The sequence below is a fragment of the Egretta garzetta genome, unplaced genomic scaffold (assembly GCF_000687185.1).
Source record: "Egretta garzetta isolate BGI_Z169 unplaced genomic scaffold, ASM68718v1 scaffold161, whole genome shotgun sequence".
Lineage (NCBI taxonomy): Eukaryota > Metazoa > Chordata > Aves > Pelecaniformes > Ardeidae > Egretta > Egretta garzetta.
This window is the reverse complement of record NW_009258754.1, coordinates 863712-888771: the sequence shown is the minus strand read 5'-3', so window position 1 is coordinate 888771 and position 25060 is coordinate 863712. Positions and strand designations below refer to the sequence as shown.

Below are 25060 nucleotides of genomic sequence, written 5' to 3'. Positions count from 1 at the left end.
TCCAACCTGGCCTTGAATGTTTCCAGGGATGGGGCCTCCACCACCTCTCTGGGCAACCTGTTCCAGTGTTTCACCACCCTCATTGTAAAGAATTTCTTATATCCAGTCTAAACCTACCCTGGTTTAGTTTAAAACCATTACCCCTTGTCCTGTCACAGCTGGCCCTACTAAAAACATTTTCCCCATCTTTCCTATAGGCCCCCTTTAGGTACTGAAAGGCCGCAATCAGGTCTCCCTGCAGCCTTCTCTTCTCCAGGCTGAACAAGCCCAACTCCCTCAGCCTGTCCTCATAGGAGAGGTGCTCCAGCCCTCGGATCATTTTTCAGGATCGTGAGCTCTACCAGCGCATGATCGCTGCAGCCCAGGCTGCCTCCAATCTTGACATCTCTGACGAGCTTGCTTGCATTGGTGACCATCAGGTCCAGTATCGCATCCTCTTGGGTAGGGGTGTCTATTACCTGGCTTAAGAAGTTGTCCTCAATGCATAATCCTACTAGATCAGCCAGTGACAAATCACATACCAACTGGTAGCAAAAGGGGGTGCTTGTCACCAGGTAGCAATGCCAACTTGCTTCCAAGCAGACATGGGAATGCCAGATATGTGCCACCTCTGCTCCATACAGTATGCCATGTGGCTTCTGGAAGTGTGTTTTAAATCCAGGAATGGGTGCTGTACACAAAAACTACTCAAAAAGTCTCTCTGTGAAGCTTCTCAATGACATTCTGCTAGATTTATTTTAAGCTGCATACAGGTTTGGGAAACTGTCCTTTTAGTTGCTACAAAAGTCAACCAAACTATTGCTTACACCATCTGTCTAGTTAACAAGCATTACTTGTATGGGCCACAAATACAGCAATATTACAGGAAAACTACTATAATGCACAAAAGATCTTAGCCATGCAAAGATGCAGAGTCAAACCACTTTGGTGGAATAAATGATTTGCAGTACAACCACCTGGACATCCACACTGTTCTCTAAAGAAGGAGGCCCTTCAGAGCTGCTGTTCTTCCAAAGCCTGAAGAAAATTTCACTCTCATAAATTTTTATCAGCAGAATGTTACTTTCAATTAGTTGAGCTTGTAGTGATTTCTATGACCATCTTTGCAGTTATGCAGTAAATTGGCAGGCATACCCTGCTTAAATAGGACTGTCCATATAGTCTCAAAAATAAATTAGCAGCTTCGTAATCTACGTAAGGTCTTCTTATATTTGCAAGGATGAAATCTTGTATATAGCTTCAGGCTCAACTATATTTTACACTGGATATAGCTCTTAAGGAAATATAGCACCCTCCCCCACCAAACTCTTAGGAACAGTTTGTTGGCATAAGATTTCAATACCTTTAAATAACTCTCTATTAAGTGTACACAAAGCAGACTTATGGCCTAGTATTTTCTCTCTTACAGCGCCTGGCATGACGCAGCAGCACAAATAGTTCAATTATATAATTTCCACTACTGCACGGACAGCCAGAACCTTCTATGGGGAACAGTGGTATGGAACAGCACTTTTTGAACTACGGCCTCAAGGTCTCAGAACTTTTATTATGGAGTTTCTTCATCATCTACAAAAGTTCATGTAGTGCAAAAGACAGTATTCTAAAATCTTAAGAGTTCCAACTAAGTTAACAGATTAACTATGACTTTACCAGAAAAGTCAGTTCACCCCTGCAGCTGCTATCCTTTTGCCAAAAGAAAAAAAGGAAACCACTGATGAATATAGATAATTCTGAATTGCATTTACTTTCTGGCAATTCCCTTACATCCTTTTGCCCTCCATATAATTGCAGACTTGCACAAGATCATCTTAAAACATCATTAAGGAAAGATAAAGGCAGATAACGCTTCACACATTGTCAGTCAGGCTTACAGTACACCCTAATGCTCACTAAGTTTTGCCTCCTACACAACTCCTCATATCATTCTTCCCTATTTCATAGACATTATGGAATTCATTTCAAACTTCCTGTAGGAGAGTCCTATCTTCTCTCTGAGACACCACAATAGCAAACTGTAAAGCTTGCCAAGGATCCTAGACATATTTTTATAAGCCCAAGAGTAGATACACTTCCTTCACCCCATACCCTCTGCACCGAGTGCATATCCACTGCCACAGCGGCAGGCTCTGTGACCCCCTTAATCAAAGGCTTTCTTGCGTGCCTGCCTTTACTATTATGATGAAATAGCACGCACTATCACTACGGAACTCCACCAGTTGTATCAGCAAAGACCAAGTCATAATGCATTCTGGCATGCCAGCAACAGATAGTAGAGTTTGGTAGGATCAAGAGATCTTATAGGATGTGAGAATATTCCGAGCGTCTCTTCCTTTCCAGTAATGCTCTGCTATCTCCCCAGACCAGCACGTTTCAGCCCATTTAAGTTCAGGACAGTCCTTTACACGTCTGATCACGGACGTACACTGCACAGAAAAACCAACAAAACTGTATTGGGCTTGGCCAACAAATCAATCAATTCCTTTGTCTCACACACACAAGTTACAAAACGTGTATGGTATGCTGCATGTCATGGGTTTAGATTTCACTAGACTATGAAGCATTCATAACAATGAAAGGAACTAAAAATATTATCCTGCAAACTTTTAAACTTCAAGAGCTGTAAACTAAGCTTTGTGTGTTTGTTTTTTAAAAACACTTTTACAATATATGTGTGAAGAAGTAACAGGCAAGGCTTGAGAAGAGTGAAGGAAGAATGTCCACATCAAACTACAAGATTGCCAAAGGACAAGAAATGGAGAAATCAATGAAGTACCAGCTGCACAAGAATTAAATGCTTGAATTAAGATGAAATGTTTCAGTACTTTTTATTCAATGGTAGTTGTAAATTCAATTCTACATGTACTACACTTTAATAATGATTTCAATACACAGGCAAAGAAAACTTTTAGCACAACCTTAACCCTGTAGTAAAAACCAGGTAGTTAAAGACAGCTGACTGCTGTCTGTGATACAGAGTAAGCTACCTGGCTTCTTACTGCCTTCAGCAAGCAGCTAGAACCTGGTAACTAACTACAAGCCATTAGGGTCTGCAAGTTCAAAACTAAGCATACTTTATAGTAACTTGCTTGCATGCTCATAACTCATATTGATCATGTTTGCACTTATTTTATTTACAATTAAACAGGCTGTAAAGACAGCACACAGTATTGTGTTTTCTCATTGAGAAGATAAATAATTTTCTTTTTTAAAGTGTTTGGCTTCTTTCTAGTAAAAATGCTGAGTATGCACAATTTTCATCTAGCAATTATATAAGCATAAAGCATAAATATAGCTCTTAACTGTGCCACACCAAAAATAGAAACTTTCACTTTCCAAGCTTGAAAACTATTTGTAAAAACATCTGAACAAATACATTGCCTCTACCTAGTTTCTTCACCTATTCTTAATTAACCAGCATGGCTGAAATACTATAGGAATGTAATTTTTTTTGTAGAAAGACAACCAGCAGATGCGGACAGCAAATGGCAATTCTGTTTCAAGGATTCTAACAATTAAAAATTTGGGTTTGGCTTCTCAGAAGCACTGCCTGAACTGAGCATAGCCCTTTACTAAAATCTATTCATTTCTACACATTTTCATTTTGATAAAAGTTAACAGATTTAATGAACAACATTTCAGTTGGCAAAATCCTCCTCTTCTAAACTCTAGCATCCACCATTGATTCTCTGAATAGAAGTTTACAAAGACTTGTGATGAGAGCATTTATTGTTAATCAGCTACTTAACATTTAACAGATAACTGCTCTTGGAAAGAGACACTGGAAGTACAAAATTCCTCTAAAATTTCTGTTACGTGAAGTGTGAGGTTAAACAAAAACTTCTTTTTATCTGTCTTACAAGTTCTAATGGCACATCATAAGATGCCATTATAGAACTGATCCTATTCTGAATAAACAAGGTACTATATCTTCCATACTTCTATCTATAACTGCCTCAACATGACATCCTTAAGCAAACCACCAAAAAGGACAAGAAGTAGCTTTGAGCCTACACAAGTTTTCTTTATTGTTAAGAACTTTTTGACGGAAGTCACATTTTCTTTTTTTTAATCTTTTCCTGGGATTGTTTAATTTATAGGACGGCATCATCAGACATCTGAATAATTTAGCCATTTTACCTTTACAGCATTTAACTCCTAAAACTCAGTAGTTAGCATTTTTATTTGAAAAACTTTTGGTCATCTATTTTTATGTTACCCATACACATAGATATAATTTGATTAATCACGTTACAGATCAGAATACTAGATCACTGGAAAAGATTTTTTTTTTTTTTAAAGCATCAGCATTAAGTGTCAGAAAGGCATTTCTCTACACTGGTAACTGCGCAACCCTCTTGGCCAGCACAGTGACAGTACAAACTCACAGGATCTTCTGCTCTTTTGTCAGTTTGCCACAATCAGCACTTCAGAATAATTAATTTTACATATGGATAATTTTTAATATGCAGAATAGCTAGAAACAAAGATAAGAAGCTTTCCTCAAATTAAATCAGGATAAACTAAAGCCTAGGAAGGATAAAAGTTTAGTGTCATAATTATTATTAAGTACAGACTGTAAACATAGGCATAAACAAGAAAAAGGCACAAAAAGCCTCAGCCATTTGCCACATTTTATATGAATAGTACAGATTATGAATACACAGATTATGAAAACAGAAGTGTTTCAGAGCCACAGATGTGCTACAACTATAGGATAGAGCCATAAATTATTTAGCCACTTTATACAGGATATTTCCTCTCGTGCAAACAGTAAAAGCGCCCCATATTCAAAGCAGTTTTAGAATATACTTGTCTGAACCACACCTTCGAAAACTAAGATTTTAGAAAAGAAAACACTTCTCTGCCACAGCAGTAAGTCCAGTTAGAACGTGCAAAAAGCTCCCTAAGCATTATGCATTATTTCTATTTAAACCTCCCATCCACCCTCTGTAATTCAGCCAGAAGTAATCATCCAAGACACATGACGGTGTATGACTTTCCTTTTCAAATGGTTTAATAACGGGATAAAAATCTGATACTCCATCTGGACCCACAGCCAGTATAAGGGATCAAAGCAGACATGTATCTCTCTTCAAAGATAGGCAGCTATGGAAGTTACTGCAAGAAGTAAGGGATCTTCCCTAAACTTAGGATCCTATCACCACTAAATATTATCTAGATTAATGAAAAGTGAGCTTTAACTTTTTTTTCAATTAAGTACTTATTAATCAACCCTAAACTTTCCTCATAAAGAATGAAGAGGTGGTTCTATGGTGTAACACGAGATGTGAAGAGCTGTCTTCTCAGATGACACATCTTAAGAAACAAGGAGTTTCTGCATGTCATTTTGACTGAATTACATGACTTTGAAAAGGCTGAAATGATAGAATGCAGACTGTTCAGGACTTTTGTTGTTGCTGAGCTGATGTTTTTATACATTGCCTACTGCCTCTTTAAATAGCATAATCCTAGCACAACTCTCTCATTAACTTGTGAATTAGTTCATTAGCCCATAACAAACAGGTTCTTACATTGGTATTTTGTTCCACAAATGAAAAAACTGACCAAAAAACAACCCAAAATTTGTTCTGAGAAAGTCACAAAATGCCACCAAAAAGTCACAAACCTTTTTAAAAAAATTCCCATCTCTCAACAGTTACACTTCAGCAAAAGTTGTTTCCTGCTAATACCCCTTCAAATGCTTCCTACGGTCTGCCCTTCATCAATAACTTACAACAAACAGTATCTGGAATATGAAGTTGTTTAAGCTTGATGTTAGCTTTAAGCTACCATTTTTGACGGTAGCAATACAATTTCAACACAAAGCAACATAGTAACATAATAAATTTAGATTTTTTGTAGTCATTTAAATAACTATTCAGAATTCTTTCATATAAGATACTTCAATTTTAATTCATAAAATGACCTACCTTGTTTATTAGATGCTCAGTGACCACTTCTCTTAGTCCAGTGTAGAGTTTTTCGCCATGTTTATGCAACACCATTGTATATGCATTCCTATACAGCTCTTCAAAACTAAGACCACTATTGTTCTTACGCTGGATCTCTTGGATAGCATTTTTTAGAAGATCCCAAATGCTGTTCACATATTTCTCATCCATAGTCATCTGTAAAAATAAAACAGTACATTATTGATTAGAATCAAGAAAGATCACCACAGAAAGTTATCTTCAGAAGTTTTAACTCCAGAGGCAGCAGTTGCTTCTGCCACATTTTGTTGGTTCCATTACCACAAGGTTTCTCAAACTTTATTAAAAGAAAAACAGTATTTATAAAACTAGTAGGGATTTCAAGAAATATTTATGAAAATTATAATTTTTAAAAGTTTAATGCTTTTCTCCTGCAAATCCACAGACCCCAACTCCAGAGCCTGTGCAGGTGGGAAAGCAGGTAATCACGGACATGAGTCTCTTCCCTACTCTTCCTCCACAGTGTTAACAATGATAGTCGGGTAACTTTCCTCCCATGCTGACACGCTACTTGGTACCTCATAAATCGTACTGCAACACCAATCTGCTTAATCAGACCCCAGATCAACTTGTACAATAAAAGATAATAATGTGTGACACAGAGTTAGCCAACTTACATAGTCATCTGCTTGGGCTAAGTAGGCCTTCTTTATTTACAGCAATGTACCAATGCTGTATTTTTATTTACAGCAATGGCCAAAGAATTATGTGCCTACAATTTAAATACTTATAGGCGTTGTTGAAAAACCCCACAAATGTCCAAAATTAACATATGAACATATTTCCATTGCACAAATATGGTTAAAGAACTTGCTACAGAATGTGCATCAAGCCTTAAGCAGAATATGCATCTGCTTGATCTGTTATTCAGACACTATATGCTTTAGTAAATACACCAAATAAAAAATACAGTGTCCTGGTTTTGGCTGGGACAGAGTTAATTTTCTTCCTAATAGCTGGTATATATATATATATATGTTTTGCATTTATTACTACAACAATGTTGATAACACACTGATGTTTTAGTTGTTGCTGGGTAGTGCTTAGACTAGCCAAGGGCTTCTCAGCTTTGCCAGGGGCACAAGAGGCTGGGAGGGGGCACAGCTGGGACAGCTGACCCCAACTGATGAAAGAGCTATTCCATACCATATGACGTCATGCTCAGTATATAAGCTAGGGGAAGAAAAAGGAAGGGGGGGACATTCAGAATGATGGCGTTTGTCTTCCCAAGTCACCGTTATGTGTGACGGAGCCCTGCTGTCCTGGGGGTGGCTGAGCACCTGCCTGCCGGTGGGAAGCAGTGAATGAATTCCTTGGTTTGCTTTGCTTGTATGTGGCTTTTGCTTTACCTCTTAAACTGTCACTCAACCCACGAGTTTTCTCACTTTTCTCTTCTGATTCTCTCCCCCGTCCCATTGTGGGGGGAGTGAGCAAGTGGCTGCATGGTGCTGAGTTGCCAGCCAGGGTTAAACCACGATATACAGCAATAAAGAAAGATTCAGAGAAAGAGAGAAACTCTTCTAAGAAATAGTCTCAATATAACAGCAAACCAATTTCTGCTTAGTGTGAATTAGTTTACAACTGTGCTTTACCAATGCAAAGGTGCTTCAAAATATGCTTTATAGATAAAGCAGTATCTAGGATGGCAAATAAGTGTAGCAACAAAACATCAACTGTCAGTATTGTTTAAAGTTTGTGATCTAGCCAAGTTTCATCACCCCACTGAAAAACCCCACTTTTTAATTGGACCAAATTTAAAATGCAATGTTTAAAGTTAAGCTCAGTTTATACAAAAAGGAACTAACCTAGCATTTTACATCTAAAGAAAAAGGCTATTCCCAGTATGGTATAACATTATAGAGGAAAATCATGACCAGCCCTGGTCTACCTCTCTTCTCCCTCCCCTTCCACCCAAAAAACATTAAGTGAATAAAGACATGGAAGACTAGATTTGCCTGCATTTGTAATCAATCAAACACAATTTTTGCATGCCATTTCAAAATATCAAGTTTTCTAGGCATTATAAATAAAAGCACAGCTCATAATAAAGATAAGCCATTCACTGCCTTGGGAAGGAATGGGCTGCTGAACAAAATCAAAACAAGACACATACTCCTCCATCTTCCTTGTCTTTTGGCATTCTGGTTAAATACAGACTTTTTAAATGACAAAAATAATCTTATTGGTACTTTTCCCACTCTCCTGATACCAGATCCACTACCCTACTAATCCACATGTACTCAAAACTTCAGAGATACATCATTGTATATCTAAAATCAAAAAAACCCACAAACATTCAAAAGTTCTTAGCTCCCTATCTCCTAAAACCTCAAAGTAACAGAGAAATGGTGGAAAGTCATCCCTGTGCTTTTTGCTTATTCTGCTATGTGTAATATTGAAAGGTCAGTTATTTTCTTTTTAATTTGCATTTGCTACATTGGTGCCTCTTCAGGGAAATTATTTTCCAAAGCCTTCCTGAACAAGCAATTTTACAAGTACTGATAATGAAGGCAACCATTTAGACTTGCAGACAGCAATCCAAGTAAGAGCTTTTCAGTTTTTCTTTAAAAAAAAAAAAATTGTTTTCAAAGAAAGCATAGACTCAAACTAACACTTCCCAATGCCATTTTCTCCCCTTGCTAATCAAAAATCTCCCAGCCAACACGACAATCTTTTTATCTCAACTGCAATTTAATTGCTCACTGTATTTTAAAAAGAGTATGATCTGTATAAAACAGGCAAATCACCAGCCACTAGTTTGAAGGGGTATTACAGCATTGCTGCTTCTGGGTTGGTCAGCTGGTAAACATTTCTGTATGTTACAGATAAGCAGTACATCTAATAATTCAGATCTGTTCAAGAAAAAGCTAAAAGTGAACTGTTTAATTATTCTACTTTTAATCCAAATGCTATAAAAAATGGAAGGAATGATTGTAACATTATTTGCTCCAAACTCACTGAACACAAATGTGAACACAGAGCTTTCTGCCACTTAACGATTGACACACCACGAGCTGCTCTGGAAGCACAAGAAAGAGCCATAAAAGGTAATTTTAAGGAGTACATATCTCCATGGAATAAATATACAGAAATATTTGAAACAGTATTATAAACTTATCCTATTACCTTTTAAGATTAAGCATGAAGGACTCTGCTTCTCCGTGAAGCTTCCTATTCTGCTACTTACTTACTTTAGATTAGTATCTGTGAGGTTTTGTGGGAACAGGTTTGCTAAAGTTCTAGGATACCGAGTTAGAAGAGCACTGTCTTCCAAAAAAGATCTATTATAGCTAGCTTGTTTGCAGCGGTGTTTCCTAACAAAGCGAAGACTCCTAATACTTTAAATAACTCCACTGTATTGGGTAGTAAGTCACTGCAGTAAAGCTTTAGCAGAAATTTATTATTTCCTCTTCACTGCTCAGAAGTTGTTTAGCTTTTGAACAGAAGAGGTCTTCCTGTATCATTATCCTCAAAGTTATATAAGAATTGCAATGACTAAACCTACCCTCAGATTATTTAACTCACAGGTTCATCTCTTTTCATCCCCCTTCCTTAAGTCAGGCTTGTACACAGATTTAAACAACTAAGCAATACATAAGTTTGTGATGCTACTAGAACATTTTGGCATATTTCAGAATTCTGTACAAAAGCAACTCTAAAAACACTGTTAGAGAACTGTGATCCTAATCCCCCAGTCTGACCCAACAGTGAAGATTTATGCAACTGTCTAGATCTCTATCAATAACAAAGCCTGTAAGCGATCCGCTTCCACAAATATGAATATAGGATCAGAGCCCAAATGTTTTTACATGCTCATTTCCAGATTTCTTCTAATGGTTGTATTTTAAAAGTGAACTCCACAGTTGGAACACAGCTGCCTCGCTTGTGCCTTCTATTCTTGCAGATTTAAACAGAAGCTAGATTATTGCTTCTGCTGGTGCTTTGGAAAAAAACCACCCAGGTTCAGACAAGCTTCCAGAAGCAAAATCCCAGTAAATTCAGCAGTGTTTACACCCAGATTCACCAAGATAGTAAGAAGCCAGTGTCCAAAGAGAGAAAATGTGTTCATGTACTCCAGTTTATCTGAACATTACCTTTCTTGGGGAACAGCAGAGAGATCAAGTCTGTCATTGGCAGGAGAAATAGCTGTTTATAAGAAGCCGCTAGTTGGAAGACTTCCACAAACCGCTGCCCAAATGCTAATGATTCAAAGATGCAACTTCAACACAAACATCTGAACTCAAAGTGTAGCAGAAGTACATCTTGAGGACATTACAGACTAAAATATCAGTGTACATGGAAGTGCAATCATTTCACAAAAAAAAAAAAAAGGCTGCAAAGAACTCAAAAGGTCCTTTATTCCACAGTACTGCAGTGCAGGATTTTTTTTTTTAAGCAAGCCCTTGCTTTAACAATGTTTGTCTATCCTATTAAAATCTCCAAGACTGAATAAAAATCACTGTCAGCAATCTACTGCTATTATCACCTGAAGAGCATGACACCAGCAGGTAAAGCCAGTAGCAGTCCCGAATACCCTTCTCAGCATCTCTATCCTAGGAGCTAACACTACAGACACCACCTCTTTTGAATAACTTTATCAGCATTCCTTAAATCAAAAGGGGCAAACAGCTAAACTCCAGTAGTTTTGGTATTAACATGTAACTTCATACAAGATATTATCATCCCCTTTATAGCCAGACAGTTCAATGGGGAGCGCAACATCCCGTCCATGGGGAGGAACAACCCCATGCTTTAGTACATGCTGGGGCCAACTGCCTGGAAAGCCACTTGGCAGAAAAGAACCAGGGGCTCGTGGTGGACGTCAAGCTGACAAAAGCCTTTGAGGCAAAGAAGGTTACTGGTATCCTGGGCTGCATTTGGAGGAGTGATGCTACCAGGTCAAGGACTCTACTCAACACTGGTGAGACACTTGTGGAGTCGCGTGTCCAGGTCTGGGCTTCCCAGTATGAGAGAGACATGGTCATACTGGAGAGTCCAGTGAAGTGCCACTGAGATAACTGACAGAAGCACGTCTCATACGAGCAAAGGCTGGGAAAGTCAGACCTGTTTAGCTTAGAGAAGCCTCAGGGAGATCAAATCAATGTATATAAATACCTAAAGGGAGGGTGCGCAGAAGAGGGAGCCAGCCTCTTTTCTGTGGTGTCCCACGACAGGACCAGTGGCAATGGGCACAAACTGAAACACAGGAGACTCCCTCTGAACATCAGGAAAACTTTTTTTACTGTGACAGTGACCAAGCACTGGCACAGGTTGCCCAGAGAGGTTGCAGAGTCTCCATCCTTGGAGATATTCAAAAGCCATCTGGATATGGTCCTGAGCAACTGGCTCTAGGTGACCCTGCTTGAACCAGGGGGGTTGGACAAGATGACCTCCAGAGGTGCCTTCCAACCTCAACCAGTCTGTGATTGGGGGTACACATTACAGCTGTACACCAAGGAAGCAAGAAAACCAGGGCTCTCTGAGTAAGTGTGACCTATTAAAGCAGCTACTATCAGTCTTCCAACCGAAACACATCACAGGATAACAAAGTTGAGCAACAAAATGCTTGTGGTCACCACTGGAACCAGACATCTGTTCCCTAGTTTACTCCAACTACAGTCAAAGAACAACACCGTAACTCCTAGATTCACACAGAACATCAAACAGATCTACTGATGGAAATCCAGATTACTTTGCATAGAAATAAATGCTTTGGGGCGTAATTTCCTTTCTATACAATTTAGGGGGAGGGAGTTAGAATTCTTGACAGTTTACACCAGCTTACTTTTATTGGCAGTAGCTACTTAGTCTTCTTAAACGAGAGTTGATTAAGAAAAGAGGTGAGGAAGAGGAACATGTCCTACAGAATCTCAGTAGGAGTACCCACAGAGGTTTAACAAGCTGCAGAAACAGGAGGCACCTGAACTACTACTCACAAGACCAGCGACTAGGCACAGCTTCTCATCCTTCTTGCAGAAGAAGTTTCTAGACAAGCTCTATAAAGTTCTCACTAAGACCTTAGACCAAACAGGCCACTGTTAATTCTCAGAAGTTTTAACAGACTGTGAACACACTTGCAGGGCATTTTTACTTTAAAAAGAGTCACAAACATTACTACTCATTTTTTTCTACAGGCTAGATGTAGAGTGCTTATCATGATTCTACACACCACCAGGTGAAACAGATCAATTTGGAAATGATTACTGCAGAGGAAAGTTTCTCAAAATTTTCAAAAAACGCAACCATCACCTCATTCCTGCCTCATTCCTTTCCATGGCATCCTTTAGGTCTAATACCCCAGAGGACCAGAGTGAGAACCAATTGAAATTACAGCATGCAAGTGTTTACGCTCTCTACCTTGAAGGAAGTGAGTGGATAGTGACAATTAAAGTTAGTTAGCAGCTCCGGAAATAAACATTTGCACCTAGTAATTGCAGCCTGTTCTCACTCCCCCATTTCCTATCCCTCAGCAGACAAAATTGAGCAGGGGCTGACTGCTGCCATCTAAAACTGCCACCACAGGGGTCCTGACCCACAGCAAGAGGCAAGGGAGGCTGTCAAAACCAAGCCTTCACTTCCATTTCAAGACAGGGCATTCATCAAGATGCTATTAAAGCCTGTTACACAGTAAGTCAGCATCTTTAGCCCAGATCCTTCACTCCGGATGAAGCTTGGCTGAGGTTATCCAGAAAAGGGCAAGAGCAGCACATTGCCTTCCTCAGAACCTAATCACTGCTTGAATTTTTATAAACCCTTCCAATATTGTTAATTTAAGACAAGAACTTGCAAAGACAGAGAGATATTGTCTAGTGTTTGCTCCAAGAATATCTTTGAAAAATGGCATATTAAGATATGGAACTACATATTCTTCAACTACAGACCAGATATAATGTACTCTTATTAATGACAAATGGAGAGCTCAATATTCACACTTCTCTGAATTTTGAAGTTTTCATTGCTGTGTAGCAATGAGCATGTAAGAGGATACATTGTCTATACCTTATTGCCTAGGAAACATCAGTATGTCAAGAAGCAAGCAACTCCGTAACACACACACTCATAAATAAAAACAACTGACCTCTGAACAACCAAAACCACCAGGCACAAAATTCCTCACTAGCGTTATCTAAATAGGTTGACTGTTACACACCAAAAAACATGCCTGGAAGCTAAGAGGAGCAGCATGAAGAAAGTAAGGGGCACCCTGACCTACTGCTGTTCTCCTGCATGTGGGCTGCTACTACACTTCGGCCATCCGCTGAGAGTCACAGGAAGTTATAGTGATGCGCTACCAAAAGTGGTCCTAATAACTAGGCTTTTGCTCCTTGGTGACCTATAACAACAACTGGAGATGACGATCCAGTATTATCCACATCTCCTAGGAGTGTCAGGAAATGCCTACTACACTATTACACTCCCTCAGAGGGGTGTGTGTAGTGGGGGGGAAATCTATGTCTATAGTTTGCTTATGGCACCTGCCAGTTACCATTTACAACATTAAATATTTTTAGTATCTGTGTTTTGTTCTTCACGCACCCCATGACCTTCAAGTCTTACCCTTGTTTGGGTGGGCAATGTCTACACTAAACTTCTCCAGATTCCTCCTGCAAGGAACATTCATGGCCTGCACAGTGCTCCATTCCAGGCTCAGAAGATGAGATGAGTAACCAGTGCTGAGAGAAATCCCATAAAGGCCAATAGAAAAATCAACTCTAGTCTGACCCCAAAAAAGGCTCGAGCCTCTGTAGAACACGCAGGGCTCCATGACAATACTCAGTCAGCAGTAGAGATGCAGGAATCGCAGTAGCCACCTCTCCTTCCCAGCTCTGTCAGGCTTTACTCAGCAGAAGCAAGCAGAAGGTGCAATTAAGTCAAGAAAGGGAATGTTCTTTGTCAATTGAAACACCCAAGAGCTGCAGGTTTTTAGGCAAAACCCTTTCCTTCTGCACTCTGCTTAAATGGGTTCTGCAGCAATGAAAAACTATTCTGCCAGCACAGAGCTTAAGAGGTAAAGTAGACTAAAAATTGTTTGTTCTTTAAAAGATGGAGTTGTACCTCCTGTGTAGTGATTGCCAGATTTGGTCTACCTCCAACTCATCATCTCAGAGCGCTGCTGGTCTCACCACAAAGTGTGTGCTGTTTTGGGGTGGGGGCTTGAAAAGGAAGGGGTTTGGTTGGCTGGTTTTTATAAGCTTTCCAGCCAACTGTAATATCCTCTAAGAACTGCCTTTTCTACTAAACCTAGAGCTCAGGAAAAAAGATTTGCTCCTCCTCTCAAAAAGTAACATTTGTCTGCATTACAGGTAGACCTGACAGGAGCTTCACCACACAAGAGCAATTTAACACTCTATATGAAAAGTTTAAAACAAGTCATTAATAGAAAATGTCATACTGCAGCAACAGTTTTGACACATTTAGGAGACTGAACAAATTTAAAGAAATATCAGAGACTCAGTTTTCTTTCATATTTTAGGAACAGAGTCGGAAGAACAAGACTAATCCTGGACTGCCGACATACCTCAGTTATTCTAGATTTAAATTTTTATTTAATACAATTTCTTCATTTTTCCCAAATGCCCCTCCTCAACTTCGATCTTGCAAGTCTGTGGAACATAATATCCTGGAGGAAAGGGCAAAAATGAGAAAAACAACTCCTCCCAAACACCTGTTTTATCTGAACTGTGACTATGAGCAATGTAAATTTGAGCAGCCATCAGTTACTGAACAAACACAAGGCAAAAGCTAATCTAAACCTTTTTGTTTCATTTCTTTAAAAAAAAATGCAAAAATAATGGAGACAATCTGGAGAGGGAGACAAATAAATACAAACTGAAACACAAAATTACACAGTGCTGATTCTGTGAACATAGACATCTTTCCATTTACAGATCTTCGCACACTTTCCCAACACTACCTCATACTAAATATTTGTTACTAATGAGCAGCTGTAAGAATGCATCATGTACACAAGGACTAAGGTCAACAGTCTTTCATAAAAAGTATTCACATATCTCAACTGTAAAAGACAACATATTTAGTCAGTATTAAATAGCAAAAGCATAGTATGTAACAGCATCTATTTCGTTCAAAATAAGGTCCATGTGTATTCACTACTCTCCAATACCACTGGGACTCTGATTTGCCAATTCTTTCAATTTTTCTCTTAGAGATGCAGACTCTAGCAGAACACATTTAAGTCCGTGGACAACCCTCACCTACCTTTTTCTTCTCCTGCCCACCCATTAAGGGTCCACAAACTGTGTTAAACTGTCTAAAAACCAACTTATGGGTTCAATTTGCAATTTATGATGCTCAACTTACAAAACGTACCTTCAAACAGTCACTCTCATTAATACAGATAAGAACAGAACCCTCATTAATACAGATAAAAGCAGAATATTACTTGTCTGAGCAGGGCAATGAAAAATGAATGACAGCTCACCAGCCTCATTTTTCATTCACTTATTGGTATATACGGATTCACACAGACCAGTCTTTAAGGTTCTGTACAAAAACTGTATCAGTAAGCTACGTGACAATGCAGGATAACAGAAGTCAGTAAATACTGCATCCAAGATCACTTATACAAAGCTTAACTCTGCCTCTTACACACTCATCTGTCTTACTATTTATTTTCCACTAGACCCAAACCCCTTGAAACACACAAATGTTTTAGCCAGAAAGGACTGAAGGATGTTGTCCTCCAGCAGGGTTGGATACTGGGGAAAAACAAAGCTGACCAAAATTAACTTCTTCGCAACATAAACTTTCAAATATGCTAATAATTACACTAGGGACTTTATCCTAGAATTACACGCTTTGCCCAAAGAGGATAGCAGATTCTGTGATAATCCAAGTTTTTAAGTTACCTTTTTTTTTTCCCCAGCATCTGTGGACAAATATAAATGCCTTTTCAAATACCAAAAGGCATTATCTGTAAATGAGTAAATCTCCCCCTGCCATGGTGCAAGCTTCTGCCATCAGGTTATGAAACTTGTTTTAAAAGAAGTTGTATTTAAAAGATAACAATTAACTGTTTTTGTTCAAGCTTCTAGAATAACTGAATTGGTATGAGGCTAAATATAGGAAGTTCTAGTTCAAAAGATAGTTGCCACTGCTATAGAATGGAAGTGCTTATACAGCCAAAATAGCGACGTTGCCTGTATTATTAACCAAGGTTCTTTTAAAAACCTTCAATGACATTTCTACAGCGCTTGTCACTATAGTGTCTGAAAATGGAGGAAGATTATAAAGCACCTATAATGAAACTACTTATTTCCTAAGAACACTTCAACCTAACAACAGTAAGGAAGAACTGCCTATACTTCTGAAACTTCTCTTACTAAATTGGAAACTGTCAGAGCTGAAGTCTCGATCTAAGTTTACGCTTCAAAAAGTCTGATCTTTCATGTTTAACTTTGCAAGGTACCAGAAGCATTTTCAGACATGAAATAAGGTTTTGGCTTATTTCAGTAGTGCTATTGATTACTTAAGGTGCAAATAACACCGGGGGGGGGAAGAAAAAAAAAAAAAAGAGCGTATCATGTCAGGATTGCTTAACTCAAAAAAAATCCATTCTGAATGAAACAGAGGAATAAATACAAAGCATTGACACCAAAAAGTCTGCCTACTTCCTCTCTCCTGCTCCAAAGAATAAAAATTACTATCAGTATTTTGAAGACTAATGAATAGTTCAGAATCCTCCTGACTCAATTAAGAAGCAGCAATCTTAAGACAAGTTTCCTCAAATTAAAGCTATGGAAAAAAAATTGTGAAAGGCTTCTGTAACAGCAGGAAATATGTTCCTGAAGGAAATACAATAGTGTTAAGGTTTCTATCCTAAACAAAGTTGGTGTTAAAAAAAATATTTGAACCTCATTAGAAGAGCAGAAATGGAATGAAGAAGAGCTGAATTTCTGAGAGTGAATCATAGTTCTGCACTTCAAGACCTCAGCTGTGTGTCTGTAGCTATCAAACAGGCTCTTGTCAAAGGTGAAGTGCCAGACAGTGGGAACAGTGGCACAAAATTCTATGAACTACTGGGCATACCTTTCCCTATTTATAAACAAGGGCCAGATTCTAAAAATCTCATTCAAGTCATTTAGCACTCCACTGCAATAAAATCTTAGAACAGCCAAGGGCATGCTTTTCAAAATCTGAGGACTGTGTGACTATGAGCAAACTACCACAAAGTAAGTTCGACCGCAGATTTCCTCAAGGCAGCTTACTTGGGACAGCTGGCCACGTGCAGGCTCTTACGCTGCAGTAGAACGAAGGTGGCTCGTTCCTCTTCCACTGGAATTACTTCCAATTTACTAAAGACTGAAGAGCAGAAAGGAAAGTTGTTTGGTTACCTATAACCTAACAAGATTTACTAGCAAAGATTAAGAATTGCTGGAACTCTCGAATTTCAATGGGATCTAGGCCCCTGACTCTCTTCATCTCCTTTGAAAACCCAGGTGCAGGACAGCAACATTGCAGGTAGCGTGCACTAGGTTGTCCTGAAACTGCTGTAACAGACAACAGGCCACCATCTGCAGCAGCAGTACTATTACACCCCAGCCTGCTACTCACATCACTCCTAACTCTAAACCAACAGAAATATTTCTTTTTTTTTTTTTTAACCTAAGTCAAAACAGTTTAAAACTTTCATTCAGTATGTGATGATACTTCTATTAGTTTTAAGAGCACCATTGCAACACTACAAGTAATTTAATTTTTTAATTTAATGAGGCAAATTCATGGGGGTTTTTGGCAAATCTTTTATATTGTTGACTTGTATAATATTAACATTATAATTACTTTAAAGCATAACCGAGATGCTGCTTGCCTCAATCCCAGTTAAGAACTGCCAGGGAAAAGAACAAGGCTGTTCCGCACACCCGTACCTTCTATGGAAGGCACCGAGTCTCCTCAGGGGTACCATCTCTCCAAGTAAAAAAATCCATTAGTTCATTAACTTCCCAGCCTTGATGACCTGGATTCAGAAAGCTTCCGTGAACCACAAATGGCCCATTCCTTGCCCACTCAACTTCAATGCAAATCCCGCAAGAACTATGTCTGGTTTCTTTTTTTTTTTTTCCTTCAATTAACCTACAAGTAGTTCAATATTTTACAATTGAACGTTCAAAAATCAACACGATTTAAAGAGGAAATCTGTGACATACACACCAATTTATACAGATTGTAGACACATTTCCTGAAGCCATTTCAAAACAAGAAACACAATGATTTGAGGGAGATGAAGGAAAGGGGGAGGGGGGCCAGAAGGGCTTGTAAAGGCTTTTGGGGCTTGATGACAGCTCCTCCTCCAAAGTGGTAACAGCATAGCAATTCGAGAAATTTTATAGTAAATAAAAGATAAATTTTTATCGTAGACAGAAGCCAACAGAGGATAATCTTTTTTCCCACAGCTTACTTCAGGGAGAGGAAAGAAGATACACTTAATACATCACTCATACATTTACAGATAATCAATACTGCTGCATGCTGACAATAACCTTTCTCTGGTGGATTTTTGCACCATATAGTGCATACACCGTGCATAAATCAGCAGTGCCCGGAAGAGCAAGACTAACACTGAAACAAGTGCAACAGAAAAACAAATCCAGAGCTACACATGGAAATTACATTCACATACATAATATCAAAAAATAGGTCCACTCAGATGCTACCAACACTTTAAAAACAAAAGCAGTGTGAAAGTAAAAAGAAAATATTTATTTCAATAAAGATTCTTCACATACAAAATGTAAGAAACAGACATGCACAGCCTGTACTCAGACTACATGTAGCATAAGAAATGAACGTATCTGCGTACATTGTGCATACTATTATACCTTATGTAAACTACAAGCAAGACAGTTTCAGCCCTCAAACACTGATTTTATGGGCAACTAATTAAAGAATGTAGGCAACTTCACAGCAAGCGCCATCCAAATGTAAATGTTTATTATAGTTTTGTCCTCCTTGCTGTATTCAGATATTTTTTCCTCCCTAAAATGCGTATGTTAAAAATGTCGACATGGAAGTTCTTTTGTTAAGTGATCTAACAATATTTACTTCTGCTGATAGTACTTGCACCTTGACAAAAGAACCATTAGTGATTTAAAAATTCCACTGGCTTTAAGTGAACATCCGAAAAATAACACAGTTGTGTAATAGAAAGTATACTGGGCCATGCTATAGTTTTCTACTACAGTATTTCCTACTCCTTGTTTCCACAAAAGCTGCCTCAGAATGAGAAACAGGCGCTCACTTCTTTTCAAGAGCTGTTTTTCCACACATATAGCTACTAGAAACCAAAGATAACATCTAGTGATCATAGGCACAAGGTCAAGAGCCTATTTTGGACTGTAACAGAATCACTGTGCATTTTATGAATGGACACAATCAAACGATCTTAAGAAAATCTGTCCCAGTCTATCACAAAATGTTTTCACCATACCCAGACAGATTATCAGACACGGCAGATCAGTTGTGGTGATGCAAATTTAAAAGCACCTGCACCAAGACTACCTGTCCTACAGATCAAAGCCAAAGACTGCAGAATACATACTTGAAATTCTGAGAAATGTTGCCACTTATGCCATGCACACCTGCCCAGAAGAGATTAAAAAAGAAACATTTGAAAAACTGTAACAATTTTTTCTAGAAAATGCTTCTGTTTATGTTACTTACTATTATTATAACTCTTCATGTAGAATACCAAAATCTTGTGATCAAGTTTATAGCAACTCCCAATAAAGCTCTTTTACCTACCAATACCAGGAAAAACAGTAATTCCTGTTTAATAACACACTACTATACAAGACAAGAATGAAGGGGTGGAGAAACCTACCAAGCCACTTGAAAAAACTCAGATTGAATTAGCCAGTATGAAAATCTTAACAGAATGCTTGTGGTGTTACTTTATACTCTTGCATGAAAATAAAGCAAATTTCAAAACCAGGCAAGATCCATAAACTGTGAAAACTGGAAGGCCTTCATAAGATATTTGCTGTTTACTGAACAGTTAATTTCTGTATTTTTCTGTAACTTACACCAAAACAACACCCTTTTCCTCTGAAAAGTTTTTTGGTCTGTTTTATTCCTAGGTTTTAAACCACCTAAAATTTTAGTTGTGAACTGTATAGACTATATGGGTTAATAGCTAACATGGTCTTGTAAATATGTTTGAGAATATAAAGCAATCAAGGTTTACAAAGCCAACCATGTAAAACATTAAGGTAACCAGGTGGTCTTGCAGCACTCTGTGGGTTTACATAATTTTAATCAGAGCTGAAAAAGCCTGCAGTAAACCACCCTCCAGTTCTACCCTCACCCCATCCTCTATGCCTCTCCATTCACTCATGGATACAGGACGTGGGTTATAAGCCAACGCAGAAATATATGTATTGCTTTCATAATCTGCACACTTAAAAGTTTACCCCCAGTTCAACATGTTTTGTGCAATCCATCTGCTGTAAGATGCTCAAGACAGACACAAAATTTACATCAACTTCTTGAATTAATCAATCTATACATTATAGGTTGAAGCATAAATTTAACAAACCTCATCTCAACTTGCATCATCAGTTCCCCAAGATTCAAAACAAACTACAGAAGCAGTCAGCACTCCCTGAGGAAAAAAAAAACCAAAACCTTCTGCCTACACAAAACCTAAAACAAGTGGCTGTTAGATGTGAGGAGAAAGAGCAGCGGCAATGAAAATAGGAGCCTTAATACTTTTTGATGGAAGAGTTGAAGCCATTTACTTCCAAGTTTACAGAACTTTCTTTGGGGAAGAAGTAACATCAATTGATAAATGGGGCTGAAAGAAACAAAAGGCTGCCTGCCTTTTTGCACAAGACCTGATGAAATGAGCATTTTCTTGGGCACAAGTATTTCAAGTAAAATGAATCAGTGAAGCATACATACACACACACACCTGAAAGACTCATTCTATCACAAGAGTATGTGTAGGATCTCTCTAAAGCTTTCCAGAATTCATAATGTAACCATGTAACACTGATCCACCGGAACAGTTCTCAGAACTGGCAAAACTATTTTGTAGCCTTGCTTTGGAGAGGAAAGATAGCTCTGCAGGAAATGAAAATGATTAAAAGCACTCAACACCCCCACCCCCCAACTATAATGATCAAATCCAATAACCTACATTGGGTCATGCTGGTTTTCAGAAAGATCCGTCCAACCAATTTTATGGTGACAGCCGACACATTGCATTGAGAGAAGGATGAGTTCTTGCAAAGAAGTTTATTCAACACAGCTTAATGTTACATGTATAAATTTTGAAAATAAATTCCCAAAATGCTTTCCAAATTCTCGCATACTGTTTATTTCTGTAAGACGTGTGCGTTTTTTACTTTGTATAACTTTTCCATCAAAACACATTTAAGGCTACTGTTTTCCACTACCTAAACAGTCGCAGCAAAACAGCTCAACACACTTGCAGGAAACATAATTTATACATGCTAGATCTCCATTACAGACATACATCTTTCCAAAAGTTTTAAGTGCAAATCTAGCATTCTTTGGCACCACTTCTCACAGATCAGCTAAATCATCTTAAAATTAGATTTCTGCAAGCTTGTTTGAGAGCTTTCAAAGTATGCCTTTAGCCAGCAGTAACAGGCTCACTGAGACTTAAGCAATGAGAGCCAATTTGAGACCCTAAGAGTACTTTAAACTAAACCAAGGAAGGGAAGAAAACAACTCCAACAATTCTCCAAAACAGGTGCAATTAATTAATGCTTTGTAGGAGCATCAAACTTGTATTTTCGCATTACGCACGTACTGTATATTCAACAAAAATACTACTGCGCTCCTCCAAGTAATTAAAAAAAATACTTACAAACTGTATCCAACTTACATCGCTCATAACTACTCAACATTTCAGAAATTATTTTGTTATTTTTAGTGTCCAACTACAACATATTCCTAATTCTTGCAGCGTGTACGAATTTGAAACAAGAAAGTTTAAAGATCACTGGAAAAAAAGAACATACACTCACTCAAAAGCCCTCTTACACGACTTCATGTCTCGCTTTAATGTATCCAGATGGCATGTGGAGTAGCACCTTATACAAATAGAGAACAGCTATATCTTATGAAGGTGTTAGAAGTACCATAAGTGGTTATTGAAAGTAGCACAATGGAAGTCTCCTACAGTGGTACAGAAGGCTACTTAACTGCACAAGCTTAACCTCATCAGTTTGCTCTACTGAATATACAGTAAACTTTCATAAAAATTTATTTCTATTATTCTTTCTAGATTTAAGAAAAAAACCCAAGTCTGAAGTCTCAAAAAAGAATGCATCCTCATCTGGACTACTTCTGATGCAAAGATTATCACTGTCTTTAAGTCAAGCCCAACAAGAGAACACAAGAAACTTCTATTTAATAAGTTAGGTTTTAAATTAGGAAAAGAAATGCATTTTTTCTATTGCAAACAGAAAAATTGGTTAAATGTACAGAAAATTATTTTCCTCAACTACTTTTGATTACCACCCACTTCAGCAAAACAGTACATCCCATACTCAAAGTCATTGCCATTGAGGTAAGAAAAAGCACATCAGAGCACATACCAGGAGCTAGCAAATATTAGTGGACACCTTAGAGATGACAGATAATCTGCCACTAATTAAAAGAAATGATAAAGAAGGCATCTAGAATAAAACTAATTCCAAAACATTATGATCTCTAGGTACAACATTGGTGGTTTTCAAATGCTTTGGCCAATTTCTACTTCATTTCTATTAAGGCAGAAAAACAAAACTTTGGAGTAGTAATATTTTGCAAATTACTATTTCTCCTTGCCTTCAGCTACTGTAAAACATAACAATAACAAATATCAAAAATATTATTAAAATATTAAAGAGACAGAACCTACATGGAGGGAGTTACCATAACATCAGTATGTTCTAGGAACTTTACCTGTCCAATTTGGCTACTTCTAGGCTAATATAATAGTAAATTGCTACCTCCATGCAAGCAGCAAAGTGATCTAAAACAGGTAGACCTGCTGAGGAAAGATGATCAATAAGACAAATTGAAGCAGCCTACGAAGTCACCTCTGGAAGCACTCTTAATTCAGAATTGAAGAGCAGAACCACCAAATTTGAGATAAAAGAGTGAAGATCGGTAGCTGAAGTACAAATAGTGCACTTCCTAAATATGCAACCTCACTGACATGAATAATCCCACTGCAGTCACTGGCACTATTTGCAGGACCAAAGCTATACAACCACTTAGGCCTTCACAAAAGCTGCGCTAAGATTTTTACATGAACTATAGTGATTCCTTTCTGCAATGAAAGAGAAACCCCTCCAAATCTCTCAACCAAGTATATGCTTCTTTGCTATAAGTGCTTTATCGGCAGGATTGTCAACAAAATGTCCTAGAAAAGAAAATCTATTGAAGGGAACACCTGAAAAACTGTAGTCAACAGATGTCACCAAACATTTAAGATCTGTAGGCCTTGAAGCCTATGTACTTATTGCATTATTTTAGGGAGAAGATATTTTTTTTAAACTTTTAACCTAGACATTCTTTAAGCAACTGAAAAGAAAGACAATGCTAGAAGTTCTGTTCTGAAACAGAAGAAAAAAGCCTGATGACAGTTTAACTTCATGTAAGACCAGGGCTCTGTACGAGCATTCATCACCCCCCAAACTAATTTCATACGCTCATTTACAAAAGTGGTGAAAAAAGTAAAACACAAACTAAACTTTATCCCATTGTTAAGTCTGCCTTTGCTGGCTGACCCATATCTACATATTCATGGTTGGAATACATGAATCTGTTTATCAGATTAAAAGACTGCTGTATTTTTGGTGCAGTTTGTTATAAAATATACATACTGGTTTTGCCACGGTTTATTTTTGTACAGGTTTTCCTACTACTTGTTAGTAGGAAACTGTCCATGTTACAGTAAGTCGTCTTCTTTATTCCTATAATCAAACACATGCTAACAAAATTGAGATTCTTGAAAAAGGCTGTTTAAAGAAATAAATGCAACTTGGGAGACCAAAAACCTTTCACTGGCTAAAATTCATAATTTCATAGCCCATTTTTTTCTTTTGACTTTTACCACTAAATGCAACTGTCAATAATTAAAATTAGAGGAAAGAGTGAGAGGAAAACAGTATAAATCTGATTGCTATGATTAAGCCAGCTGCTGAGAATATAAAGAACTCTCCAATTTCATCAGCAAGAGTTTTGATGAAGCAGATGTATTGATATATTCCTTGCCAGTGAAGTAAGATAAACAGGTACGTCCAGTTTCTCTATAAAGGCAAGGTACATTAGTTCCACACTACTGCCTGCTGGGATCAGACATAGCATCAAAAAGTTAACGCTAAACCTTAAAAGCCAGTGACTCAACTAAGTATCTTCTCTTTAACATATACACCAATGAACACATACACACTTCCTGGCAATCCTCTGGCAGCCTGCAGCTTTTCTATTTCTCTCGTTCCTCAATGCCATTAATAGTACTGTACTTGTTATTCTGTTGTAAGCTTTAATTGAACCAACTGTCAAAACACAACAAGCTTTATAGCAGTATAAATTAATAATCTGGCTCATTCCCCTCTGTAACTCAAAGGGATGGCATGCTTATGGCTCTACCGAACATGCATGAAAGTTACCTATGTCTGGGTGTTTACAGTAACGTCTTCTGTACAGCTGGCATTATGCCACCTAAATCTTATAATCATACGACTTATAGCCTCTTTTACGGAGCAGCGAGTGAAATAAATTCACCAAGAGGAAACTCTCCAGAAGACATAAATAAATACCCCCCTCCTTCCGGGGTTAACTAATTTTGTTGATGTAGGCGTATAACCTTCGACTCCTTCTTTGAGCCCTTTCCCTTGAAAACAAAGAAACCAGCCCCCCCATGCCGTACGTGGATTTTCATAATTGATGTGCTTGACTGATGAGGGAGGCGATAATCGCGGGGACCAGTTCCTCCACCTCCCACTCGCCGTGCGGCAGGTACCGCGGCTCCCCCGAGATGCAGTTCCCGCACGTTCCCCCCCGCGACTCACACGGGGGTGCCCGAGGCC

At 38.3% G+C, this 25060-nt stretch overlaps 1 protein-coding gene across 1 annotated transcript in view; it reads right to left on the bottom strand.

The window, feature by feature from the left end:
- Positions 1–20598, bottom strand: part of CUL3 (cullin 3) — a 58274-nt gene extending 37676 nt beyond the window's left edge. The window contains exons 1-2 of the mRNA XM_009649119.2: positions 20545–20598; positions 5931–6128 (exon numbers count right to left, since the gene is read on the bottom strand). Coding sequence (XP_009647414.1) covers positions 5931–6128 — 198 coding nt within the window. The 5' untranslated portion in view covers positions 20545–20598. The remainder of the gene's footprint in view (positions 1–5930; positions 6129–20544) is intronic.
- Between the last annotated feature and the right edge of the window lie 4462 nt (positions 20599–25060).